We start from the raw sequence: 25,946 nt of genomic DNA on the forward strand, positions 1-25,946 counted from the left end.
TTTTTTCTTTTTTTTTTCTTTTGTTTCTTTGTAATGCAACCATTAAATGTTTCTAAACATTTTACACAGGGTTGAAGTCGTGGAGGTTGTACAGGCTGATGGCACCGTGGTAAAATATCCAGTAAGTATTATGATACATAAAGTATTATTATTATTATTATTATTAGTAGTAGTAGTAGTAGTAGTAGTAGTAGTAGTAGTAGTAGGATGATGGGTGTCATATTTGATTACTTTTTTTTTTGCAAATATTCTATCATTTTTAACACTTCTCGAAATATCATCATCGTCATTTAACATCCATCTTCTATACTGGCATGGGTAAGATAGTTCAACAGGATCCAATGAACTGGAGGACTGCATTCACCTCCAATGTCTGCTATGGCATGCTTTCTATGACTGAACACCCACAGAGTGTACCAGCTGCTTTTTCTCATGGCACTGGCACTAGTGAGGCCACCAAGTAATTTACAAAACCAAAACGATCTCTTAACTCAGCAGACCATCCCAAAGATAACCTTTTTAATTTTGGAGAACTGGGTACAGACTGTATAAAAGGGAGACTCTGATAGCCGTGTTTTATTGTAGAACTTAACCCTTTAGCATTTAAACTGGCCATATCCGGCCCAAATATTCCATCTGTTTTTCCTTCAAACTGGCTAGATCTGGCTTCTCACACCAACCCTACAGTGTCATTCTAAAAGTAAACACTCACATCATTGAAATTCAGCCATATCCAGCCCAAATATTCTACCTATTTTATGTTCAGACTGGTCAGATCTGACCTCTCATACTAACGCTGCAATATCATTTTAAAAATTATCAGTTACCTCATCAAAATCTCAAAGTTACAAGACAATGCATGATTAATTCAAAACAATATTAATAAATTAGCATCATTTTTGACAGAATAATGTGAAAGCTGAAGAGCTAAATCAATGTAACTGACATTGAATATTTGCAGCTCAGTAATAAAGTTGTAAAAGCAAAACAAGTTTTTTTTTTTTTGCCAAAGCAGTGGAGTGATGGGACTGTAAGAATGTCAGACAAAATGCCTTGTGATATTTATTCTGTGTTTAAATCCCACTATGGCCTACATGGGTGGTAGATCTAACACATCACTCAGAGCAGAGTTCACTCTGTTGCAAGCATTTTAGCCAGGTATTTGGTTTGTGGGGTGCCTCCTTTGCTGTATTCCACCAGTCTCAGAGAACAAGTAACAAGTCATAGGAACTGCCTTTCCTCCTGACTATATGATAAAATTAAAAAAACTTAACTGTTTAGAACAGGTATCAGATAATGTGGGAAATATTACATCCAATAATCAGACAATCTATCCGTAAGACACTTCAAAACTAAAGTAAATACCTAGACTTAAACATAGGTCTCTAGAATGCTTTACATGTTTTCTTTTCTCGTAATTGTTTCTCTAACTTTTCAAGAGTGTTTCTGGGCAGGTCTGTAAACCTTTAAGCGATGTTCACTATACTTCCACTCGATGATTTATTATTATTATTGTTGTTGTTGTTGGCAGAATTGTTGGCATGCCAGACAGAATGCTTAGCAGTATTTTGTCCATCTTTACATTCTGGGTTCAAATTCTGCCGAGGTGGACTTTGCCTTTCATCCTTTCAGGGTCAATGAAATAAGTACTTGCTGAGTACTGGGGTTGATATAATTGATTTTCCCCTTCTCCCTGAAATTGCTGGCTGTGCCAATATTTGAAATTATTATTATCTTTATTTTCATTAGTATCTTCTTTCATTTCTGTTTCCATTTGTTGCCGAGTGTCTTCCTGACACCTAGGGCAGAGAAACGTACTGTATACATTGGTAGGCCATGAAAACAAACACACCAGATCGTTCATTTACGGAGTCATGTGATAGAGAAAAATGGGAAGACAGAGAGTAAAAGGAAAAAATAAAAAAATAGAAAGGTAAACAAATAAAGAAGTCCATCGTATATATGTATATATATGTGTGTGTGTGATTGTTTGTGTCTGTGTTTGTCTCCCTCCCCACCATCGCTTGACAACTGATGCTGGTGTGTTTACATCCCTGTAACTTAGCGGTTCGGCAAAAGGGACCGGTAGAATAAATAATAGGTTTACAAAGAATAAGTCCTGGGGTCGATTTGTTCAATTAAAAGGCGGTACTCCAGCGTGGCCACAGTCAAATGACTGAAACAAGTAAAAGAATAAATACAATAGGGGGTGGGAGAGAAAATTCGCAGCAACAGTGCTCTTCTCAATACATGTGACGTACCAGTTAAGACTATTTATTATTATTATTATTTGTTTGACTTTTGCTTTGTATTTGCTGACTCCGAGTCTCACCCAGAGACCTTAAGAGACAACAAGTTAGAAGTTCATATTGGTGTTATGCCTAGGGCGTCATATGTTTGGTTTTGCACATAGTATTGTTCTAGAGAATGTTTAAGAAGACAAGAAATTATAAGTTTGTTTTAAAATTTGAGATATTATTATTATTATTTTATATTATTATTATTATTATCCATTTGAAGAAAACACCTATCAATACATATAACTTCTATTCCATCAGGACCTTGCATATCGTAAAGAAGTTATTAGTGCAAAAACAGTTAATTCTAAAGTTGGAATCTGGTAAGTTTTTATGACAATTACTTCATTTCTTGTTTTCCTTTCCTGATTCGTTTCATTTAATGTCCCTTTCTTTCCATGCTTGAATGATTTAGACGGGAGGTAAATGAGGCAGGATTTTCAACAGCCAGATGCAAGTTTTGTTACCAAGCCTTGTATTTCAAGTAAGGGAATTTGAAAGTACAGAACTAGTGAACAATTTGTTGACAGGATGCGTCAGCAGATGCCAGTGTTTGTAGCCATAAACACTCACTGAGAGATACACACACACACCCATACATATGTGTACAATGGGCTTCTTTCATTTTCTTCTTGTCCGTTTTCAGACATTGCTGCAGCAATACATCAGCACAAATTTACCAATACACGTGTGTGTGTGCAGATAGGTCAAACGTTTCCTCTGCATCTTGTAGAAGGCAACTAAAAGAGGTTGAGGTAGGATTTGCACTCTGACCTTGTAAAACCCTCTCCAGCAATGACTACCCAAACAGACCCTTGGGTTGAAGGGTTGTCGCCTGAGCAGTGCAAAGGCATCATCCACCAAGAGTAGAAAACCACCAACAACAACTTGGTGGACGCAGCAGCACACTGTTACAGTACATTCCCCCATACTACTGCTGTGTGTGTGTGTGATTAAGGAGTTTGCTTCTTAACCACGTAGTTTGGTTCCACTCTGTTGCAACTTGGTCAAGTGTGCTCTACTGTTGTCCTGCCTGGGTTAACCAAAGCTTTGTGAGTGGATATGGTATATGGAAACTAATAGAAGAGCATTGTATATGATTATATGTACATGCATGCCTTGGATCTAGGTTAGAAACCAGTTCTTTCTCTATTGGCCAGAAATTTTGAAATAAAACTGAATAATGACACATTCATACATACATACGTGTGTCTGTATGTGTGTTAACTTCACATGATGGTTGTAAATGAGTCCCACTGTCATACAAGTGGTGTCCTTCGTTTTCAATCTTCCATCAAAACATGTCTGGCCATGGTGAAATATTACTTTATTTGGAAGCAAGTGAGAATTGGCAACAGCAAGGTATCCAGCCATTGAAAATCTGCTTCAACAAATTTCTGATGCATATGAGCATAGGAAAAAAAGTGGATGTTGAATTGATGACGATGATATTGGCTTTCTATTTTCAGCGAAGACCCAGCAAATATTGCCAGTCTTTTGACAAAGATGTGCCTGAAGAGTCACTTACTTGATGAGGACCAAATTGAAATTGATATTCCACCCACAAGAACTGGTATCCTTTCAAAAAAACAACGAACAAAAAGACTGCAGTTATAGAATAGTGCAGGAGTGGCTGTGTGGTAAGTAGCTTGCTTACCAACCACATGGTTCCGGGTTCATTCCCACTGCGTGGCACCTTGGGCAAGTGTCTTCTACTATAGCCTCGGGCCGACCAAAGCCTTGTGAGTGGATTTGGTAGACGGAAACTGAAAGAAGCCCATCGTATATATGTATATGTATATGTGTGTATATATATATATATATATATATATATATGTGTGTATATATATATATATATATATATATATATATATATATATATATATATATATATATATATATATATATATATATATATATATATATATATATATATATATATATATGTGTGTGTGTGTGTGTGTGTGTGTGTGTGTGTGTGTGTGTGTATGTTTGTGTCTGTGTTTGTCCCCCCCAACATCGCTTGACAACCGATGCTGGTGTGCTTACGTGCCCCTAACTTAGCGGTTTGGCAAAAATAGACCAAAAGAATAAGTACTAGGCTTCCAAAGAATAAGTCCTGGGGTTGATTTGCTCGACTAAAAGGCGGTGCTCCCGCATGGCCGCAGTCAAATGACTGAAACAAGTAAAAAAGTAAACAGTATATGTGTATATTATAGAAGCATAAAGTGTAGTCTGTGTGATATAATGCAGGTGATGTGACATGGCTGTTAAGTCTACTTTCTCTCTACTCTTGTAAATGTAACATTTTAAATTTGAATGGATTTTAGTGTCAGATATCTTTTTAGCATCAAGAGTCAGTTATCATTAGTCTAGAATAGTTTCAAGAGAGACTGTAATATTTATTTTTTTTGTGTGTATGTATATATGTATATAGATGTTAAATAGATTTCCCATGGTTGGAAAAGGCTCCTGTTATTTTTGACAAAGCCATGGGGTAGGCAGCTCTTCTCAGAAAAAAAAAATCTGATGTAAAACTTGCAGTCAAAATAGTACTAGTTATCTTGCAATGCTTGTTACTGGAACTTGTCTACTATAGTGACCGAGAAAGTAGCTAAAAATGCTTTTGTCACTTAAATCCAATGATGTACAGACTTCTCACTGTCATAATGCGAGATAGCTATCATCTGTGACAAGATGAGACAATCATCATATGTTATGTATATCGTGATGGCACCTGTGCCCAGCGTCGCCTTTCTGGCACTTGGGCCCGTGGCATGTGTAAGGACTTTCAAGCAAGATCGTTGCCAGTGCCCCTGGACTGGCTCTTGTGCAGGTGGCACATAAAAGACACCATTTTGAGCGTGGCCGTTGCCAGTACCGCCTGACTGGCCTTTGTGCGGGTGACACGTAAAAGCACCCACTACACTCTCGGAGTGGTTGGCATTAGGAAGGGCATCCAGCTGTAGAAACACTACCAAATCAGATTGGAGCCTGGTGTAGCCATCTGGTTCACCAGTCCTCAGTCAAATCGTCCAACCCATGCTAGCATGGAAAGCGGATGTTAAACGACGATGATGATGGTATTACATTCCTTTTTCACATCCATTTTCCCATGTTTGTATAGGTCAGACAAATATGTTATTCAAGTATTCTTTTACAGCACCATGCCCTTTCTATTGATAACCCTTATTCTATGCAGCTTTGATGGCACAAAGTGAGTAGAGAATTTGTTGTCGGTTCACCTGCATGTGTCAGTTTTTGTAGAAGTTAATAAAATGGAAACAAACACACACACATATACATGTGTGTGTGTGTGTGTGTAATTGAAATGTGCAGAAAACAAAAGACAAAGACAGGTGAGGGAACAACAAGCAGGTGTATTAGTTTGAGGCCCAGAAAGAATGGAAAATTCTTTGACGTTTCAAGCCTAAGCTCTTTGACAGAAAGAATTGAGAGGAGAAAAAATGTGCTGGGATTAATGGTTTAACATGATAAAATGACTAGAAGAAAGAGGCTAAGTGAAGGGGAAATAATAATGGTGACCTGGCTGAACTGGGGTGTGCAAGCACTTGCATGAATGTAAGAATGGTGTGTGTGAGTGTTTAGGTGTTACTGGAGGTGAGGGCGCATGAATATATATATATATATATATATATATATATATATATATATATATATATATATATATTATGGAGATGTACTTGCATAGCAAGTGACTTGATCTGAGAACATGTGCTGAAACAAAAATAATTGCAGCATGAAAGATGCTTGTAAGCCATTTAAGAACACACAAAAACCGTTAGTTTCACTTCAACATTTAATTTCATTTTAACACAAATGAAATTTAAATGTTGAAGTGAAACTAACGGTTTTTGTGTGTTCTTAAATGGCTTACAAACATCTTCTACACTGTATTGTTTATATATATATATATATATATACATACATGCACGTACGTACGTACAACTAGCATGTTTCATTTTCTGCCTACTAAATCCACTCGCAAGACTTTTGGTAAGCCCAAGGCTATAGTAGATGATACTTGCCCAAGGTGCCACATTGAAGGACTGAACCCAAAAGTACAAGGTTGGGAAGCAAACTTCTTACCCACACAGCCATGCCTGCAACAGCATAACAGATTAAAGATTAACAATGAATACTTTCAGTATTTGAGTTTCAGCAGGAAATAATGAAAGCTGATTGGTTGAATAATACCAACCAATCAGAAAAGGACAATATATTGTAGCAGTTTCACTATGCATCATTGTTCCTTAACATTGCTCAGATATAATCCACGCCTGTGATATCATTGAGGATGTTGCCATTGCATATGGCTATGATAACATTACATACACTTTTCCACAAACTTACGCAACAGCAACACAAGTAAGTATAATAACCAAATAAATCTACTATTTTTAATTTTTATAAGACTAGGCAAGCATTATCTTTCATTCTTTGTCTTTCTTATAATAGTTTTTTTTTTTTTTTCTGTTGGCCTAGTATTCCTCAGAGTTGACCTTCTGCTTCTCTAAGCTGTGCGTGTGTATAATGTTCTGGGGAAACACACCAATGAGGTTGAACTGGGTACAAATTAATATATGTGTGTTCCAGACAGACACATGTTTTATAGGATGTGTGTGTGCGTTTTTTAACCCTTTAGACATACATGTCAGAAATGGTTTAAAAAATTCTGTTCTGAAGATTGTCAACCTACTGGAGTTGATGATAACTGAATTAAAGCCATAATTGGATCTGAGGTTAAATGTATCACACACAATGATTGAAAATCACTTAACATTTCTTGGACTTGTTAAGAAGCTCGATATTTGGGTTCCACATAAATTGAAAGAGATTTGCTTAACACAATGAATCAATATTTGCAATATTCATCTCAAAGGCAATGAAATTTACCTGGTGATGAAAAATGGATTGTCTACAATAAAATCAATCGAAAACGATCATGGTCCAAGTGTAATGAACCAGCACAAACCACATCAAAAGCTGAATTGCATCAAAAAAAGGCCATGCTGTCAATTTAGTGAGATTACAAAGATGTTGTGTATTTTGAGCTGCTTCCAGGGGAACCAAACGATCAATTTAGATGTTTACTGTCAACAACTAATGAAACCGGAGGAAGCAATCAAAGAAAAATGGCCAGAGTTGGCAAATCATAAAGGAATCGTGTTCCACCATGATAATACTAGACCACACGCATGTTTGCTGACTTGTGAAAAATTACTGTCACATCCACCATAGAGCCCTGACCTTGCACCATCAGGTTACCATTTATTTCAAAGTTTGCAAAATTCTTTGAATGGTAAAACTTTCAATTAGGATCATCATCATTATTCAACATCTGCTTTCCATGCTGGCATGGGTTGGACGGTTTGACTGAGGACTGGCAAGCTAGGTGGCTGCACCAGGCTCCAATCTGATCTGGCAAGGTTTCTACAGCTGGATGCCTTTCCTAATGCCAACCACTCTGAGAGTGTAGTGGGTGCTTTTTACATGCTGCCAGCATGGGGGCCAGTCAGGTGGCACTGGCATTGACCACACTTGAATGGTGCTTTTCACATGCCACTGGCACAGGAGCCAGTCAAGTGACATTGTTATGATGACCTGAAATTGCACTGGCTTCAGTTTTTGGCTGATAAGGTCCAGAAGTTCTATGAGCACAGAATCGTGAAGTTGCCAGAAAGATGGCAAAAGGCTATCAAACAAAATGGAAAAGATATAATTGATTAAAGTTCATTCTTTGTATTAAAAGATAAATGACTTTTATTTCACACTAAAAAACCAAAATTACTTCCTTGCCAACCCAACTATCTATTGATCTACCTTTTATTTTCAGGTTCCTATGAATCAATTAGGTGATCTATTGAGGGTCAACATTGCAGCTGCTGGTTTCTCTGAGGTCCTGACTTTTGCATTGGTGAGCTTGACTTTCTATTGTTTAATGTATTTAATGCTGTGCATGCTTACATGAGTACACAAGTCTGATGAAATTGTAGCATTCATGCCTTTCCTTCATACAAAACCGAAAATGGAATTGAGAACAACTTGCAAATTTGGTCCATTAGGAACTCAGTGCAAAGCGTCTGCATGTATGTGCAAATACATCACTTATATAAGTTTGTATTATATGTGTATATATTCACCGGTTCGATTTCCATTTATTTGCTTATTTATTTTTTCTAAAATTTTCGTAGCCTCTTGCAACCTCTTCAATAAATATATATATATATATATATATATATATATATATATACATATATACACTATAAATATGTATACATATATATATTTATATACATACACTATATGTATATTGGGTGGGTGCATAATTATTGCAGCTTTTTTTCAACAAATTTTATCCAACAAAAGCAATAATAATATTTAACAAAAACTTCTTTAAATGAATGTCTGACCGTCAGCCAAGCAAATGGGAAACAGTAATTGAAGTAGATGGTGAATATGCTGCGGAATAATTATTTAAGGATGTTTTTGTTATATGTTGTTATTGTTTTTGTTGAAAAAAAGCCACAATAATTATGCACCAACCCAATATATATGTATGTATATATATATAAGTTCAAAAAACACAAAAAACAATAACAAAAAAAACAACAAAGTGAGGACGTGATACGGATATTAATTATTGTTTCATAATGCTTTTTCTTATATTTTGGTGTAGTGTTCAAGAGAGGACATTGCTGATAAACTGAGACTTGATATCAATGACATAAAACCTGTACACATTTCCAACCCTAAAACAGCAGAATTCCAGGTAAGTCTATAACAGGGTTTCTCAACCATTTTTATCCATGGACCCCTTTTAATCGTTATTTTATTCTGGTGGATCCCCATAGCTATTCAATGTTTAAAATCTAGTTTTATAGAAACTTCTTTGGTAGACAGAAACTGAAAGAATCCCAATGTGTGTGTGTATGTGTGTGTGATATTGTCATGCAAGCAGTGTCATTTGTCTTCAGTCTTCCTTGAAAATATGTCCAACCGAGGGGAAATATCACCTTGGATGGAAACAGGTGAAGGTGGCAACAGAAAGGGTATCCAGCTGCAGAACAATGCCCCGTAAACATATTCCTGTAACCCATGCCAGCATGGGAAAATGGACATAAAGAAATATTGTAAATATTTTGTAGGTGTGTGTGTGTGTGTGTGTGTGTGGCTATGTAGTTAAGAAGCTTGCTTCCCAACCATGTGGTCTCTGGTTCAGTCTTATTGTGTGGCACCTTGGACAAGTGTCTTCCACTATAATCCTTGGCTGACCAAAGTCTTGTGAGTAGATTTAGTAGGCAGAAAATGAAAGCAGCCTGTCATATATATGTATATCTATGAGTGTGAGTGTCTTTGTGTCTCTGTGTGCCCACCACTGCTTTGCAACCGGTGTTTGTTTACATCCCTGTAACTTAGTGGTTCAGCAAAAGTGATTGATAGAATAAGTACCAGACTTTACAAAAAATAATAAGTACTGAGATGGATTTGGTCGACTAAAATGCCTCAAGGCAGTGCCCCAGCATGGCCAGTCTAATAACCGAAACAAGCAAAAGATAAATAGGGTGTATGTCTTTGTGTTGTGTTTGTACCTCATCAGAGCTTGACAACCAGTGTTGGTTTATTAACATTCCTGCAACTTAGTAGTCCAGCCAAAGAGACTGATAGAACTGTTTCTTTGACTGAAGCCTTCAGGGCAATGCCCCACCATGGCTGCTGTCCAATGACTGAAACAAGTAAATGATAAAATGTTGGATTTATAAATAAATTTTCTATGGTCATTCATATTTCATCATATTGACATCACGAACCACTGTCTGTCTTGAAATAACAACCTAAATTTACATGTTTTCTCTTGAAGGTTGCTCGTACAATGCTCCTACCTGGCTTGTTGAAAACCTTGTCCAACAACAAGAACATGCCTCTTCCATTAAAACTGTTTGAGATCTCCGATGTTGTTTTACAGGATCCTAGCAGAGGTGAGTTGCAAAGCTTAGTTAAATATTGATGATTGTCTTGTTTATCAAAGCTGAAATAGCAGTGGCAGTACTGGTTGTGGTGGTGGTGGTGGTGGTCGTCGTCGTGGTAGTGGTGAAAGCACATAGTTGAGTAATCAGGGTGTTAGAAGGTCGTGGGTTCAAGTCTTGGGCTGGATTACGCATTGTGTCTTTGCATAAGGGACTTCATTTTACTCCTTTTGTTGGTTTAGTGTACTCAGCTGTGAATATAAGTACCAGCTGAATGGCGCTGGTGGTTCGGGTGGCTGTGGCTGTTGTTGTTTTCGTTTCAAACATGCACAATGGCTGTGGTATTAAAGTGCTAACCAACCAACCAACCAAGCTGCTTTTCGTGTCTTCTCCAAACCCTTGTGGCAATGCCTGTCACATTAGTTATTGTTAATTCACTGACAGCAAGTTAGCAGGAGGAGTAAGTGTTATCACATCTTTGGAATCAAGAGGAAGGTTTTACTGTTTTTGTTGTCATATTTCCGTCGAAATACATTGCCATTGTTTCTGTTACTTTTCAATATCAAGCCAAGTAAAATCACAGCCATCCATGCATAGAGATACGTCCTCTACACCCTTCTCTCAGCTGGGATATCCTAGTCTTGTGGTGTCACGTAAAAATTGCCCAGGCCTGTTCCACCTTCAGAGCACCCAGTACACTCTGTAAAGTGGTTGGCATTAGGAAGGGCATCCAGCTGTAGAAGTCATGCCAAACAGACAAATGGGACCCAAATTGCTCTGTACCTGGCCAGCTCCTGTCAAACCATCCAACTCATGCCAGCGTAGAAAATGGACGTTAAACAATGATTATGATGACAATGATAATGATTTTAGTAAAATAGCTTTATCATTATTGGAGCATAAATTAACATAGCATTTTGATGGAAGGTTTTTAATTTCAATCACTTTGTAACTGGAAGTTTGTATCATAGAATCAGGTGATCTCAAGCAGACTGGTATCATTAGGATTAAATGGGTTCGCTTCAAAAGGGTTAACAGCAATTGCAGCTGATTGAGACTTCCAAGTTTCAAACTTAATTACTGTAAGGCTTACAAGTGCAGCAATTTTTTAGTATGAGGAGTAGGTGCTGAAAAGTTCTTGGCTTTAAGGGTATTGTGGAGGACCACTTCAATAAGTATGTGAATCTGAGAGGGGAATATGTTGAATAATATCATAATTAACTGATCCTCCTGTATTTTTCTTTTACCCAAAGCGAGGAACTGCTTGGCACCTCCTCATTTGCGTTTATATATTTTTTGTTCTTTTCACTTTGCTTCTTTCTTGAAGACAATGGAGCAAGGAATGAACGTCATTTGTGCGCTGTCTACTACAACAAGAATTCTGGTTTCGAGGTCTTACATGGCTTGATGGACCGCATTATGCAACTGCTGGATGTAAAGTATGCATCAGACAGTGGTGCAAACTATTACATCAAACCACTCGAAGGTATGTGGGGTTTTTTAATTTTAAAATCCCTCCAAGCATTCACTGCCCTTTTGCACTTCTATTATCATTGTCCAATATTTTAAATCCAGGTTTGGCCGGATCTACCTCATACTCACACCAACTGCTCTCACACTATCTCACCTGGTTTTGGGCGTCCTCCTTCTTCAGGCCAACCCTCCCAATCTCCTCCTCCACATTTTCTTTGGTCGACCTCGCTTTCAATTGGTTACTTGTTACGGATAGAATTGGTGGAGCATTGGGCAAAATGTCTTGCATCATTTAGTTATGATTAAGGCAGTGAGCTCACAGAATTGTTAGCATGCTGTGCAAAATTCTTAACGGCATTTTGTCTGTCTTTACATTCTGAGTTCAGATGCTACCAAGGTCGACTTTGCCTTTTGTCCTTTTGGGGTCAGTAAAATAAGCACCAATTGAACACCCCTCCCCAAAATTGCTGGCATTTTCCCAAAATTTGAAACCATTATTTACATATGATTCTGTTGATCAGAGTTCAAATCCTGGCTTTATTTTTCTCCCTTCTGGAGGTGATAAAATAAAGCACCAGTCAAGCACTGGGGGTTGACTAACACCCTCCCTCTAAAATTGCTGGTCTTGTGCTTAAGTTAGGAACCATTATTATTATTATTGGAGAAATAAACTGGCAGAATTGGTAGAGCATCAGAAAACATTCTTATAATAATTATTATTGGAACAGCTAACGTATCAATTCCTATAATCTGATTTTTACAGCTCTAGATCTATTTTAAGTATTCATCTAATGCAGTGATTCTACGTACAAAACATTCATGCCGGTGCCACATACAAAGCACTTGTACACTAGCACCACATACATAGCACTTGTGCCAGCATCACATAGTAGGCACTCGTGCCAGTGCCGCATACAAAGCACTTGTACCAGCACCACATACATGGCACCATGTAAAACGCACCCAGCACAGTCTGCAAAATGGTTGGCATTAGGAAGGACATCCAGCCCTAACAACCACACCAGAATAGACAATTGGAGCCTGGACAGCTCTCCAGCTCCTATGAAACCACCCAACCCATATCAGGATGGAAAATGGACATCAAATGATGATGATGGACTCCTTTGATTCCTATTTTACACAGGTGGATGCATCAAAAATCCTTTTATACTTAGTTATTATTAGGGATTGTACTAAAAAACATTTAGAAGTTTGACTAATTTATTGCACATGAATTTTAACAGCAAAATCTTATATGAACCCCTGTTGTGAACCAATGAAACACATTAAAGCAGTCCCCACCTCCATCCCAGTATGGCCACAGTCCAGTGACTAAAACTAGTAAAAAGATGAAAAAAGATAAGCTTCCTTCATTCAATTCATGTGCTGTTCCCCCCCCCCCCCGTCTAATTTCATTAATCCCTAGGATTTTGCGTGTCTGTGTTTTCAGGAAGAAATGCCATAACAAAAACACCAAGAACTCGGCCCTTATCATCTTGATTACTTACCTTTAATTTTTATTGTTGCAGATCCAACTTTTTTCCCCGGTCGTTGTGCAGAGATCATCGTTGGAAACCAAAGTGTTGGCAAGTTTGGAGTATTACACCCAGATGTGATCACAAAGTTTGAACTCAACATGCCATGCTCTGCTTTAGAGATCAATATTGAGAAACTATAAAAGGGCTTTTTTTGCACAACTTGAAACCCATTTGTATGGATTACACCATCAGCTTGGTCTTTGACCGACAATCACAAACGCCACTACAATCTAATTTATGTGATATTGTAATTGATTAATTAAATGCATTGATCATGAAAATCTATGTATGTGTATATATACGCACTCAAAAAGAGCAGTAATAAAAATTGTCAAGTGTTATATTTTTATTGTTTCTTTTTTTCATGAGTTAAATTCTATTCGTAAATGATATGATTTACTACACAGAAGTGTTGTATATCAGTTTTTGCTCATTAGGTAATTAATGTCTCGTCTGTTTCCTGTTTACATTCATTTACTCCCACCTGCTCTCATATAATGTTGGGGTGGCCATGTATCTCCTCTCCAACTCCTCCCCCTGTTCTTGTCCCTTCTATTATACTTTTTATCTCTCAACCCCTCGCATAAATCCACACCCCTTCTCTATTATACCTCCCCCCCCCAGTCACAAGGGATCTTTCGTATTGCAAGTTTCATGGTGACCTAACTAGTATTGCTGCCATGAAAACAAGTACCTAGTACATTGTGAAAGGGTTGACATTAAAAAGGTCATTCAGGGTCCTCTGATTTGTTCGGTTTTGTTGAATTGTCCAACCTGTCTCAGAATAGAAAGGACATGATGACAATGATAATATAAAGCATGTCTCTAGGAGATGGTCACTGATATAAAACCAGATATGCAGAGAATGGCATTAAGCAGTTTGGGGATATTTTGCTTGTACTTGAGACTATGGCTTTTCTACATTTCTGAGCCTCCAACTCATATTGGCACTGGATATCATATCAGTAAGGTGGAGAGGGTCAGTGAGGTGCTGTGCAAGCCTTACTGGACCTAAAACTTGGCTGTGCACTCGCTGGCTAGGTGACTGATGCCTGGTTCTATAGGAGGGCACTGTTGCAAGCATGGAAGCTGTGGATGTAAACCTGGGTGAAGTTGACTGTTGGTACAGTAACATCATGCATGGATATTGCTGGCATTTTGCATGGACATTGGTCTGATGTTCTTCCTCGGTCACAAGTGGACAGCCATCATCATTATCATGTACATACACACATATATCTTACATATAAATGGCAATTTCTGCTGTTACCATCTTGATGCATAAACCAGCAAACCAACCTTCACAAAACTTTGCATTCATGTTAAACTGACATCCAGTTGAATAATAGGCTAATTGGATTTCAATAAAAATCTATAATACAGTTCTATATTTAAGCGATGAGGGATTATGTACATTATTTACATTTGGTGCCCACTGGCATATGGTGTAGTGGTTATATACATGCACTTTCATAAATACACACATGCACATAAGTAACTTTTAAAACACCAATGAAGGGGAAGAAAGGTGGGTATGAGGAATACGTAGCCTTAAGGAAAAAGGGGGTAGGGGACTTTTCTACTGTCCATCGCAAAGAAACACCCCCACACACATCTACTATACACCATTTTGAACTCGTGATTACCTCTGTGTACGTTTGTAAATGTGTGTGTGTGTCGTCCTATAACTATCTGTCTCTCTACTTTCGTAGGGTCTTCCCTGTTGCTGTCACATATTGTGAGATTTTAAAATTACATCAAAATCTCCAAATTTGGTATATTGAAATAATTTTCCACGTTAGATCCGATTTTGTTATTTATTTGTTCCAGAAAAATTGCAGAAAATTCTTACTGAGGTTTAAAGTTTAATCAATTTTTCCTAATCAGAAAACAGGGTTTAGAAGCTGGCATTTTCTGCATGATAGCTGTCACGAAACGAAAGCAAAATCATTAGGAGGAGGGATTTTTATTAAACAAATCTTGCCTGGACTTGTGCATTAGAGTGTAACTTTCTAGGTATGATCCCATGGCCATTCATGACCAAAGGTGGTTTTTACCTTTTTTTTTTACAATGGAACTGTATATTTTTTGGAAGGATTTGATTCTTGAAATGCTAATTCCATGTTTTTTAAACTTCTGTTGCCCCCCATTCTTTCATCATGTCTTTAGAACAGAAACCAAGATTAAAATGATCTTCCATCATTTTATTGTATTCCACCACATTCTGAAACATTTGGAATTCACATTAAAAAAAAATCTCATCCACATCTTCATTATACTTTTTGTGATTAATTTTTTTATTGCTTTATCGTATTTTTTTCTTTTTCTTTTTTTTTTGGTTCATAATTTTACTCTTCTGTAAAAACTTCCTGCATGACATGAAAATTAAATTACAAGAAGAACTAGAATATATCAGCACTTACCTGATTAGTATTGCGGCAAGCCACGTAAGATCGTTGCCAGTGCCCCTGGACTGGCGCTTGTGCGGGTGGCACATGAGATGCACCATTTTGAGCGTGGCCGTTGCCAGTACCGCCTGACTGGCTCCTGTAGGATTTTCGAGCGAGATCGTTGCCAGTGCCCCTGGACTGGCTTGTGCGGGTGGCACATAAAAGACACCATTTCGAGCGTGGCCGTTTTCGTGCGGGTGACGCGTAAAAGCACCCACTACACTCTCTGAGTGGTTGGCGTTAGGAAGGGCATCCAGCTGTAGAAACTCTGCCAAATCAGACTGGAGCCTGGTGTTGCCATCCGGTTTCACCAGTCCTCATTCAAATCGTCCAACCCATGCTAGCATGGAAAGCGGACGTTAAACGATGATGATAATTCCCTTTATATTTAATTTTATATACTAATTTTTCATCTCCCACATGAGATAAAAAAAAAAAACCAACCACATGGTTCTGGGTTCAGTCCCACTGCGTGGCACTTTGGGCAAGTGTCTTCTACTATAGCCTGGGGCCAACCAAAGCCTTGTGAGTGGATTTGGTAGACGGAAACTGGAAGAAGCCCGTCGTATATATGTATATATGTGTGTGTGCTTGTGTGTCTGTGTTTGTCCCACCAACATCGCTTGACAACCGATGCTGGTGTGTTTACGGGCCCCGTAACTTAGCGGTTCGGCAAAAGAGACCGATAGAATAAGTACTAGGCTTCCAAAGAATAAGTCCTGGGGTCGATTTGCTCGACTAAAAGCGGTGCTCCAGCATGGCCGCAGTCAATTGACTGAAACAAGTAAAAGAATAAGGTTTTACTGAGGACAAGGTGGCTGCTGTGACAGACTGTAATTATTACAAAGAGGGGGAGAGGGAAAAACAAACGAAATGCCATTAGCATAGCTACACGTCCGCCCCACCCCTACACACACACCGACTTTATTTCCTCATAACTTTCATAAAAATAGATTTTTTTTTTTCAACGAAATGTTCTACAAATACCTTTCAGATGGTGTAGATTATAAATAATTATATTTCATTAAAACAATAGTTTTTCTGGGGTTTTTTTTCTTTCTGAAATTGATGAAGGAACAAAATTGCTTGGGGCACATTTGTGTAAGTATGCCTAATTGCGTGGGGCACATTTGTGTAAGTATGCCTAAACTCGAAGTGGTAGTAGCATGTTGATTAAAGTTTTAACAAACTTTATACGGTTATTTGAATATATATACATATATCTTTTAGTTGTTTCAGTCATTTGACTTCAGCCTTGCCGGAGCACAGCCTTTAGTCGAGCAAATCGACCCCAGGACTTATTCTTTGTAAGCCTAGTACTTATCCTATCGGTCTCTTTTGCCGAACTGATAAGTTACGGGGACGTAAACACACCAGCATCGATTGTCAAGCAATGGTGGGGGGATAAACACACACACATATATATATACGACGGGCTTCCTTCAGTTTCCGCCTACCAAATCCACTCACAAAGCTTTGGTCGGCCCGAGGCTACAGTAAAAAAACACTTACCTAAGGTGCCACGCAGTGGGACTGAACCCGGGACCATGTGGTTGGTAAGCAAACTACTTATCACGCACACACACATATATATAACTTATTGTAAAGAATAAAAAGTTTAGAATGGTACAACAATGCACTATAATACAAAAAAAATGGACTATATATACCTGTTGTAATTTGGTTTCTGAATTACAATTCCTTCTTCTGATATTCTTAGATGGAGTCTCTGCTGTTATCGTCTGTTGTTCCCTTTTTATCATGTTTGAAAGGCAGACGATAGGTAGTTGCATTGAAGCGCATGCGTCAAAAGAGGGGGAGATAGAAAAAAGAAAACAAACATAAAAAGTACACCCCCCCCTCGTCATCGCCGTTAAACGATATCCCCCACCACCATCGCCACCACTACTTGCTTCAATGAATATCTCTACTGACACCACCACTACCACCTCCGTCATAATCACCACCTCCTCCTCCAACCAATATCTTTACTCATACCACCCCCACCCCACCACCATTATATTTGTTAGTAACTTGACTTATCTAAGCTATTTGCCGATCAAGGATTTGATTTCTTTTCAGTTTAACGATGCCTGTCAGTTTGTTATACTTACTTTTCTTTCTGTCGATTTCAACCTAATAACAGAATTTAAAAAAAAAAAAAAATGAAGAAAAGAAAGTGAATAATGGCGGTGCCCCAACATGGCCACAGCCAGGCCCTTTGGGGTCCCAGACTGACCTGGTCACAACATCCAAGATCTCTTGGATTTAAAGAACCATAACCATCCAGGAGAGTTGCAATACTGTCAGCAGCATAAAACATGGTAGCAGAGGGCTATCCAGGAGTCATGGATGAGGGTAGGGAACCCTTAGCTTAGAAACAGTCAACCCTTCTGCCTGTATATCACATGTGATAATACACAGGACATACAGGCAGCGAGATGGCAGAAACATTAGCACGCCGGGTATTTCGTCTGCCGTTACGTTCTGAGTTCAAATTCCGCCGAGGTCGATTTTGCCTTTCATCTTTACGGGGTCGACCTAATCGACTGGCCCCCTCCCCCAAAATTTCGGGACTTGTGCCAGAGTAGGAAAGAATATATGACCAAATTTTATTCGCTGTTTTCATAAACTTTCTTTCAGTCAGTGCCGCCTTAATGCATGATCGCACTGGGCAGCGGCCCAGGGCCTTACAGTTCAAGGGGCTCAATTCTACTCTATGTATTGTGTGATTTGCTGTAAATAAATACATACTACAGGGCCCGGTGCATTAACTTTCTCGGGAGCCGGTGATGCTGCTTAAAACCCTGCCCTCAGCCTTGCTTGAGGAAAGCCCGATATCAAAATCATTCCAGCGGTACTTTATTTTTCAGGAATAATAATCTACGTTGTATCGCTTTAGTGAAATGGATGTTTCTATTTCTATTTCAGCTGACCGAGCTACGCCATCGTCAGAAAAAAAAAATTAAATCAATTAAAATGCAGTCTAAGGGATAAAACTCATGTGCAATTCTTCTGGATTCATACAAGGTTAATTCCCTTCAACTGTACAATCGATTTCCTTTCTTTTATTTGCGATTTTTGGGGATTTATTTTATTAAAGTGATTTCCTCTTCATTGAAATTAATATTTATTTCTTTATTGCCCACAGGGGGGGGGGGGCTAAACATAGAGGGGTCAAACAAGGACAGGTAAAAGGATTAAGTCGATTATATCGATCCCAGTGCGTAACTGGTACTTATTTAATTGATTACCGAAAGGATGAAAGGCAAAGTCGATCTCGGCGGAATTTGAACTCAGAACGTAACGGCAGACGAAATACCGCTACGCATTTCGCACGGCGTGCTAACGCTTCTGCCAGCTCACCACCCGACGTGCTAACGCTTCTGCCAACTCACCAACCGGCGTGCTAACGTTTCTGCCAACTCACCACCCGGCGTGCTAACGCTTCTGCCAACTCACCACCCGGCGTGCTAACGCTTCTGCCAACTCACCAACCGGCGTGCTAACGCTTCTGCCAACTCACCACCCGGCGTGCTAACGTTTCTGCCAACTCACCACCCGGCGTGCTAACGCTTCTGCCAACTCACCAACCGGCGTGCTAACGATTCTGCCAGCTCACCACCCGGCGTGCTAACGCTTCTGCCAGCTCACCACCCTCTTGTATTTTTCTTTTACCCAAAGCCAGGAACTTTTCAACTAACCCTTGTATTGCCATTGTTTCTGTTACTTTTCAAGTAAAATCAGTTGTATTTTTGTTCCAAAAAATACCATTTGTCATCATCATCATCATCATTTAACGTCCGTTTTCCAAACTGACAAGGGATGGACAGTTTGGTTGAAAACTGGTAAGCCGGGGAGCTACACTAGCTTCCAATCTGGTTTGGCATGGTTTCTACGGTTGGATACCCTTCCTAAAGCCAACCAATCCAAGAGTGTAGTGGGTGCTATTTACATGCCAGCGGCATGGGTGCCATTGACATAACATCAGCATCGGCCGCACGCACAAACAGTGCTTTTTACATGCCATCGGCACTGGCATCAGCCATGGCTACAATTTCACTTGGCTTGACAGGTTTTTTCAACCTGTCATATCGCCCAACGTTTGAGGGTGATTTTTACATGCCAGTTACATGACACAGGCATCAGCCATATCTATGATCTCACTTGGTTTGGCAGGTCTACTCAAGCGCAACATATTGCCAAAGGTCTCGGTCATTAGTCATTGCCTCTGTGAGGCCCAACATTCGAAGATCATGTTTCACCACCTCGTCCCATGTCTTCCTGGGTCTCCCTCTTCCATAGGTTCCCTCCACCATTAGAGTATAGCACTTCTTCGCACAACTGTCCTCATCCATATGCACCACATGACCATACCAGCACAGCCTTCTCTCATGTACACCACATCTGATGCCTTTTATGCCCAGCTTTTCTCTCAGGGTGCTTATACTCTGTCGTGCATGCATTGACATTACACATCCAGCAAAGCATACATGCTTCGTTTTTTAACAAGCCTACACATATCCTAGGTAGTCACAGCTCATGTTTCACTGCCATGTAGCATGGTTATTTGCACACAAGCATCATACGTTCTGCCTTTCACTCTGAGAGAGAGGCCCTTTGTTACCAACAGAGGTAGGAGCTTTCTGAATTTTCCCCAGCCTATTCTTATTCTAGTAGGTACATTCTCAGAGCATCCACCCCTGCTACTGACTAGGTAACAGAAGCTATGGACTACTTCTAGTTATCCCGACTGGCATTTGATAGAGTCTATTTTCTGTACATTTTTAGTGTTAATTGTACCTGAGCACCTACCATACATAAAAACTATTTTCCCCGTTAACCTTCCTCTGATAGTGCTGCACCTCTTATGTGTTCATAGCTTACACCAAGTACATCTTACAGAGTTTCTGCCTACACCTTTTCTGCAAATCGAGCAGAACCATCTACCTGAAAGGATTTGTGACTTGTCTGCTCTCCTACTTACTAAGATTTTGAATTTCAACACTTCAGCCAGAACCATCAACCTTTACTGGGTTACAGAGTAAATCTTCTACACAGATTTTTCACAAATAATTTTTGTAAGGAACAGCTGTAGGGTCACTAACCTCTAATTCCTCTGAACAAAATCTGTCTTCTCTTTTAATCAGCAATACAAAAAAAGAAAACACAAATAAAACTCCTAAGAGGAAGAGTTTCCCCATCCAACCATGTTCCTTTTCTCATGGACATATCTCTCAGCATTTAAAAATTTTTTTTTTTTTTACTTCACCTATAAGTATTGCCATGACAACAGACAGTTGCAACTTCTGACGTATCATCAACGGAGGCCTCCAAGTGGCTAAAGATGTACAACGTTAAATTCTTGTGACTTTATTATCAATTTCTAGAACAAAAGTATTAAGGTAACGTTTCATCATCAGCAAGCAAAACTACATCGAAACTGTATATTTTTTTTTTTTTTATAAAACAATCTGGTGAAAATTTGAAATACTTGAAGTTGTCGGAAGAAATTTAAGATCCACAATGACTACTACAACACTAGCTAACATTAAACACAACCACAGCAACTACAACTACAACAATTTTTAGCCAAAATTAAAAGTTAACCGCAACAACATTGACCATCACCACCACCACCACCACCACCACTACTACTACTACTACTACTACTACTACAGCATTTGACAACAACAGATAACAATATAGACAGATGTTATTTCAAAGAAAAAACTCTTTATTTTACATTGAAAGTTAAAAACAAATTTATTGAGCAATAAATGAATTAATAATAATATTTGAATGTAGCTCTTGTTCCCCAACACACACATATATGTGGTGTGGAGACAGGACTTGCCCCATGGGGTGTGGGGGCCCCACATAACAGTTTATTGTCTTTTTGTCAATTTTTATTTTTATTTATCATTTTCAAATTTTATCTCAACATTGGTAACATTTGAATTTTTTTTTTATATTTCTGTTTCTGAGAAGAATTTTTTTTTTTTTTTTTTTTAATAATAAACCCTTCTCACAACTGAGAATTTATCTGGTCTATTTGTATATATGCACCTGTTTGTATGCTTGAATGTGTGTGTGTGTGTGTGTGTGTGTGTGTGTGTATACACATCTATAAATGTATATATATATATAATTATGAGAAGTACATCAAAAGGATATCATTTAATACAGCACAACTCATTAGCGTTCTTAAGGAGCAAGAAGAATACAGGCAAGACGGGAGAAGAAATTTCAAAGGTCAAGTCTCTTTATCAACTTAAGTCACTTCACATCATAGGAATATTCATATTGAATTGATGCTGTATATGAAAATGCGTGTGATGCGAAGTGATTTAAGTTGATAAAGGGACTTGACCTTTGAAACTTGTTCTCCACTCTTGCCTATATATATATATATATATATACATGTATATGCACCTGTTTGTATGTGTGTAGGTATGCATCTGTGTGTGTGTGTGTGTGTGTGTGTGTGTGTGTATATATATATATATATATATATATATATACATACGTACATACAAACACACACATATGCATGAATGTACATATGTATATATATACATTGGTATCTTTTTTTTTCTCTGAGCGTCTTATTAATTTCCATATATTACGTCCTCACATTATTTTTCTCGTCTTTTTTTATCCCTTGTGTTAACTATATATATATATATATATATATATATATATATATATATATATATATATATATATATATATTTGTATATATATACATATGTGTATAATATATATATATGTTTTTGTATATATAGATGTATATATATTATACATATATATATATACACACACACACACATGTACATATAAACATATATATATAGGTGTGTGTGTGTGTGTAAATGTATATGCATATGTGTATACACATACATATATTCATATAATTACACAAGTATGAGTAAATAGATATGTATTTTTTATATATATATTTATTAATAGAAACAAGAAGATGGAAAATTGGGTGACAGTGAAATTGAAGTAAAAATGGAAATATTTAAAACGGTGGGGGGAGGAGAGAAAATACAGTCTTCTAACTATATTTCATTTTTTAGCTTTTGCGGGGGCTGGTGTTGTTGGCGAGGTCAGAGAGAGAGAGAGAGAGAGAGAGATAAATAGATAACAAGAAGTTGATTATTTAGTAATAATATGAATAATATTATAGGACATTTAAAGTTGGTCGGCTTTTAAGACACACCATAGAGAGATAGGCTTGATAAATAAAGGGAGGTAACAGTCGGATGTATGTAGAGAGGAAGAGGAAGAAACAGATAGACAAACGGAGAGAGATAGAGATAGAGAAAAAGAGTAGGACAAAGAAAGAAAGAAAGAGCATGATTTATTTATATTGGAATAAAACGGGGGTGGGGGTGGGGGAATAAATCATCAGCTAATGTCTAAACACCTGACGGAGTATTGTGGGAAAACGGTTCAGAGAGAGAATAATGGGGAGAAAGAGAGAGGAAAATGGAGCTGGGGGGGGGGGGGGCGAACAATGAGAAGAATGTAGGAAGAAGAGAAGGAAGTGGGAGTGGGTAGAATGTGTGAGGAGGACGATGAAGTAGGAGGGAGCAGTGGGCTGAGGAGGGAGTGGGCAGAGGGTTAAAAAAAATTTACAATGGGAGAAATATATATTTCTTTTGTTAACAAGAAAAATGTAATTTTTTGTTTTATTGCTTATATTTCTTGTCTTCGATGTGCCACGTCACTGAGTAGATGCACTATGCCTACCCCCACTCACTCACTCACAATAAAACATCACTTTACCCCCTTGTTTTGTGTGTGTGTGTGGGGGGGGTTATTTTTATTTTTTTAATATTTTTCTTCATTGCCATTGTTTTAATTAATTTTGAAAATAATGAAGAACTTGGTAAAGTTAGTGTTTGGAACACAAATTAACATGAAATTTTGATGGTAAATTTTAATTCAGATCACTTCAGTTATTTTGTTACCATATTTCTGATGAAATACATCACTTTTGTTTCAATTAATATTGAAAATAATGAAAAATTTAGTGAAATGACAAAGTTGGTGTTGGGAACACAATGTGAAATTTTGATGGAAAAACTTTAATTTAGATCCCTTTAACCATTTTGTTACCATATTTCTGGTGTTACATATTGCTACCTTTGTTATAATTAATTTTGAAAATGATGAGGAATTTAGTAAAATCCCTTTCATCATTAAACTGATGTTTGGAACATTAATCGGCATGAAATTTTGATGGAAACTTTTTCAATTGAAATCTCCTTAAAACAAGAAGTTTGATATCAGAAGAACCACAGGTGATATCAGGTTGGTTGGTTGGTTGGTATCAAAATGGTTAAAGACATCCGTGAGCAAACAAGTTGTATGGAGAGAAATAAGACAAAAATGGGGGAGGGGAAGCAGAGGCATTGGAAATAATGGCTTCTGATTTAGGCACAAAGCCAGCAATTTTGAATTTTAGTCGATTCCATCGATGCCAGTACTTTATTTCATCGACCCTGAAAGGATGAAAGGTAAAGTTGACCTCAGTCAGATTTGAACTCAGCACACAAAGATTCTGAACAGATACAGCAGTGATATGTATAGAAAACTACTGGCTGGTACCTTGCTTTAGCTGAAAGGATGAAAGGTGAAGGTGACCTTGGCCAGATTTGAACTCTGGACATAAAGATACTGAACAGATACAGCAGTGATATGTATAGAAAACTACTTGGCTGGTACTTTGCTTTAGCTGAAAGGATGAAAGGTGAAGGTGACCTTGGCCAGATTTAAACTCTGGACATAAAGAGTTAGAAGGAATACTGCACAGATTTTATTCCAACCTATCACCTAACAAGAAATTGATAGAATGGTCTCCACCAATGGGACAGTAAAGCATCATCCATAGAGTGGTATTAAGATCGGTCTGGAACAATTTGGGAACAGGTAACATATAGCTGGTGTGTTTTTCATTGGCAGGATTGAAATGGAGGGCCGATAAGAGAATATTAGGACAGATCATAGGTGAGGTACACAACAATCACAAGAAAAGTTATAGGACAGATCACAGGAGAGACACACAACTGTTATAAGAAGAGTAACAGGACAGATCACAGCTGGGTTGTATAATGATTAACAGAAAGTGTGTGTGTTTTTGGGCTGGTGATATTCAGCAGGTCAGGAAGGGGATGTGTCAGACACTGCAGAGAGAAAATTACTACATCAGAATATATGATAGATTTTAAAATGTGTTTGATGGAAGAAGAGAGAGTATTAGACAGACTAACATCAAATTGGATGCAAAACAATGGGAGGAGAAATTATGAAAAGACAAAGGATGTGATGATAGTTATGACTGACAAGCTATAATAGAAGAGGAATTATTAAGACAGATCATTTCAATTATGAACAACATCATCATCATCATCACTGTGTTAATAATGTCCCCTTTTCCACGTTTGCATGGGTCAGACGGAATTTGCTGAGGCAGATTTTTATAAAGCTGGATACCCTTCCTGTCACCAACCCTTGTTTCCAAGCAAGGTAATATTTTTCCTCAGTATTTTTACAACTTGCATGACAATGGTTCTTGTTTTATAACTATCACAAGATGTCAAGACACATACACACACACACACATACACATGCTTGCATATATATGTGGTGCGAACACTGACCCAAAGTGACATGCAGTGGGGCTGAACCCAAAACTATGAGACTGGAAAACAAACTTCTTAACCACACACCCACACAGTCACCTCTGCACCTCACAACAAGGAGAAATATTTCTGACAGGTCATAGCTATGACACAGGAAAAGGGAATCATGCAGGAACAAACAAGATCACAACATTCACAGAAGGAGGGAAAGGGGTCACTAAGATGGAATCACAGCTATGACACAGCATAGTCATAGGAAAGGAGGGAATTAGCAACACATGTAACAGCTATTACATGGGTAGTATGATCACAGCAATCACAGAAGGGGGGACAAGAAAAATCATTAACAGTCACAGCCATGACACAATAGAGTCCGTATATAGACATAGTCTAGTCAGAAACCGCTTAACAACACAAATCAAATGCTATGAAACACCTCAGAGATAGGGTATGAAAAGTTACAAAGATGAAGAGAAAAAGATAATGGTTAATTTGTAATTCGTTGAGCAAATATCAACAATGAAGAAGAAAACAAAGAAATGGA

The 25,946-nt window shown here is 38.1% G+C and overlaps 1 protein-coding gene across 1 annotated transcript in view; it reads left to right on the forward strand.

The window, feature by feature from the left end:
* Window positions 1–13,637, forward strand: part of LOC106883974 (phenylalanine--tRNA ligase beta subunit) — a 32,902-nt gene extending 19,265 nt beyond the window's left edge. Inside the window, exons 11-19 of the mRNA XM_089342380.1 lie at window positions 70–121; window positions 2,559–2,620; window positions 3,767–3,870; window positions 6,586–6,686; window positions 8,155–8,235; window positions 8,998–9,090; window positions 10,180–10,297; window positions 11,613–11,771; window positions 13,288–13,637. Coding sequence (XP_089198506.1) covers window positions 70–121; window positions 2,559–2,620; window positions 3,767–3,870; window positions 6,586–6,686; window positions 8,155–8,235; window positions 8,998–9,090; window positions 10,180–10,297; window positions 11,613–11,771; window positions 13,288–13,436 — 919 coding nt within the window. The 3' untranslated portion in view covers window positions 13,437–13,637. The remainder of the gene's footprint in view (window positions 1–69; window positions 122–2,558; window positions 2,621–3,766; window positions 3,871–6,585; window positions 6,687–8,154; window positions 8,236–8,997; window positions 9,091–10,179; window positions 10,298–11,612; window positions 11,772–13,287) is intronic.
* The last annotated feature ends 12,309 nt before the right edge of the window (window positions 13,638–25,946 follow it).

Source organism: Octopus bimaculoides, chromosome 26 (genome assembly GCF_046866305.1).
Source record: "Octopus bimaculoides isolate indiv1 chromosome 26, ASM4686630v1, whole genome shotgun sequence".
NCBI lineage: Eukaryota > Metazoa > Mollusca > Cephalopoda > Octopoda > Octopodidae > Octopus > Octopus bimaculoides.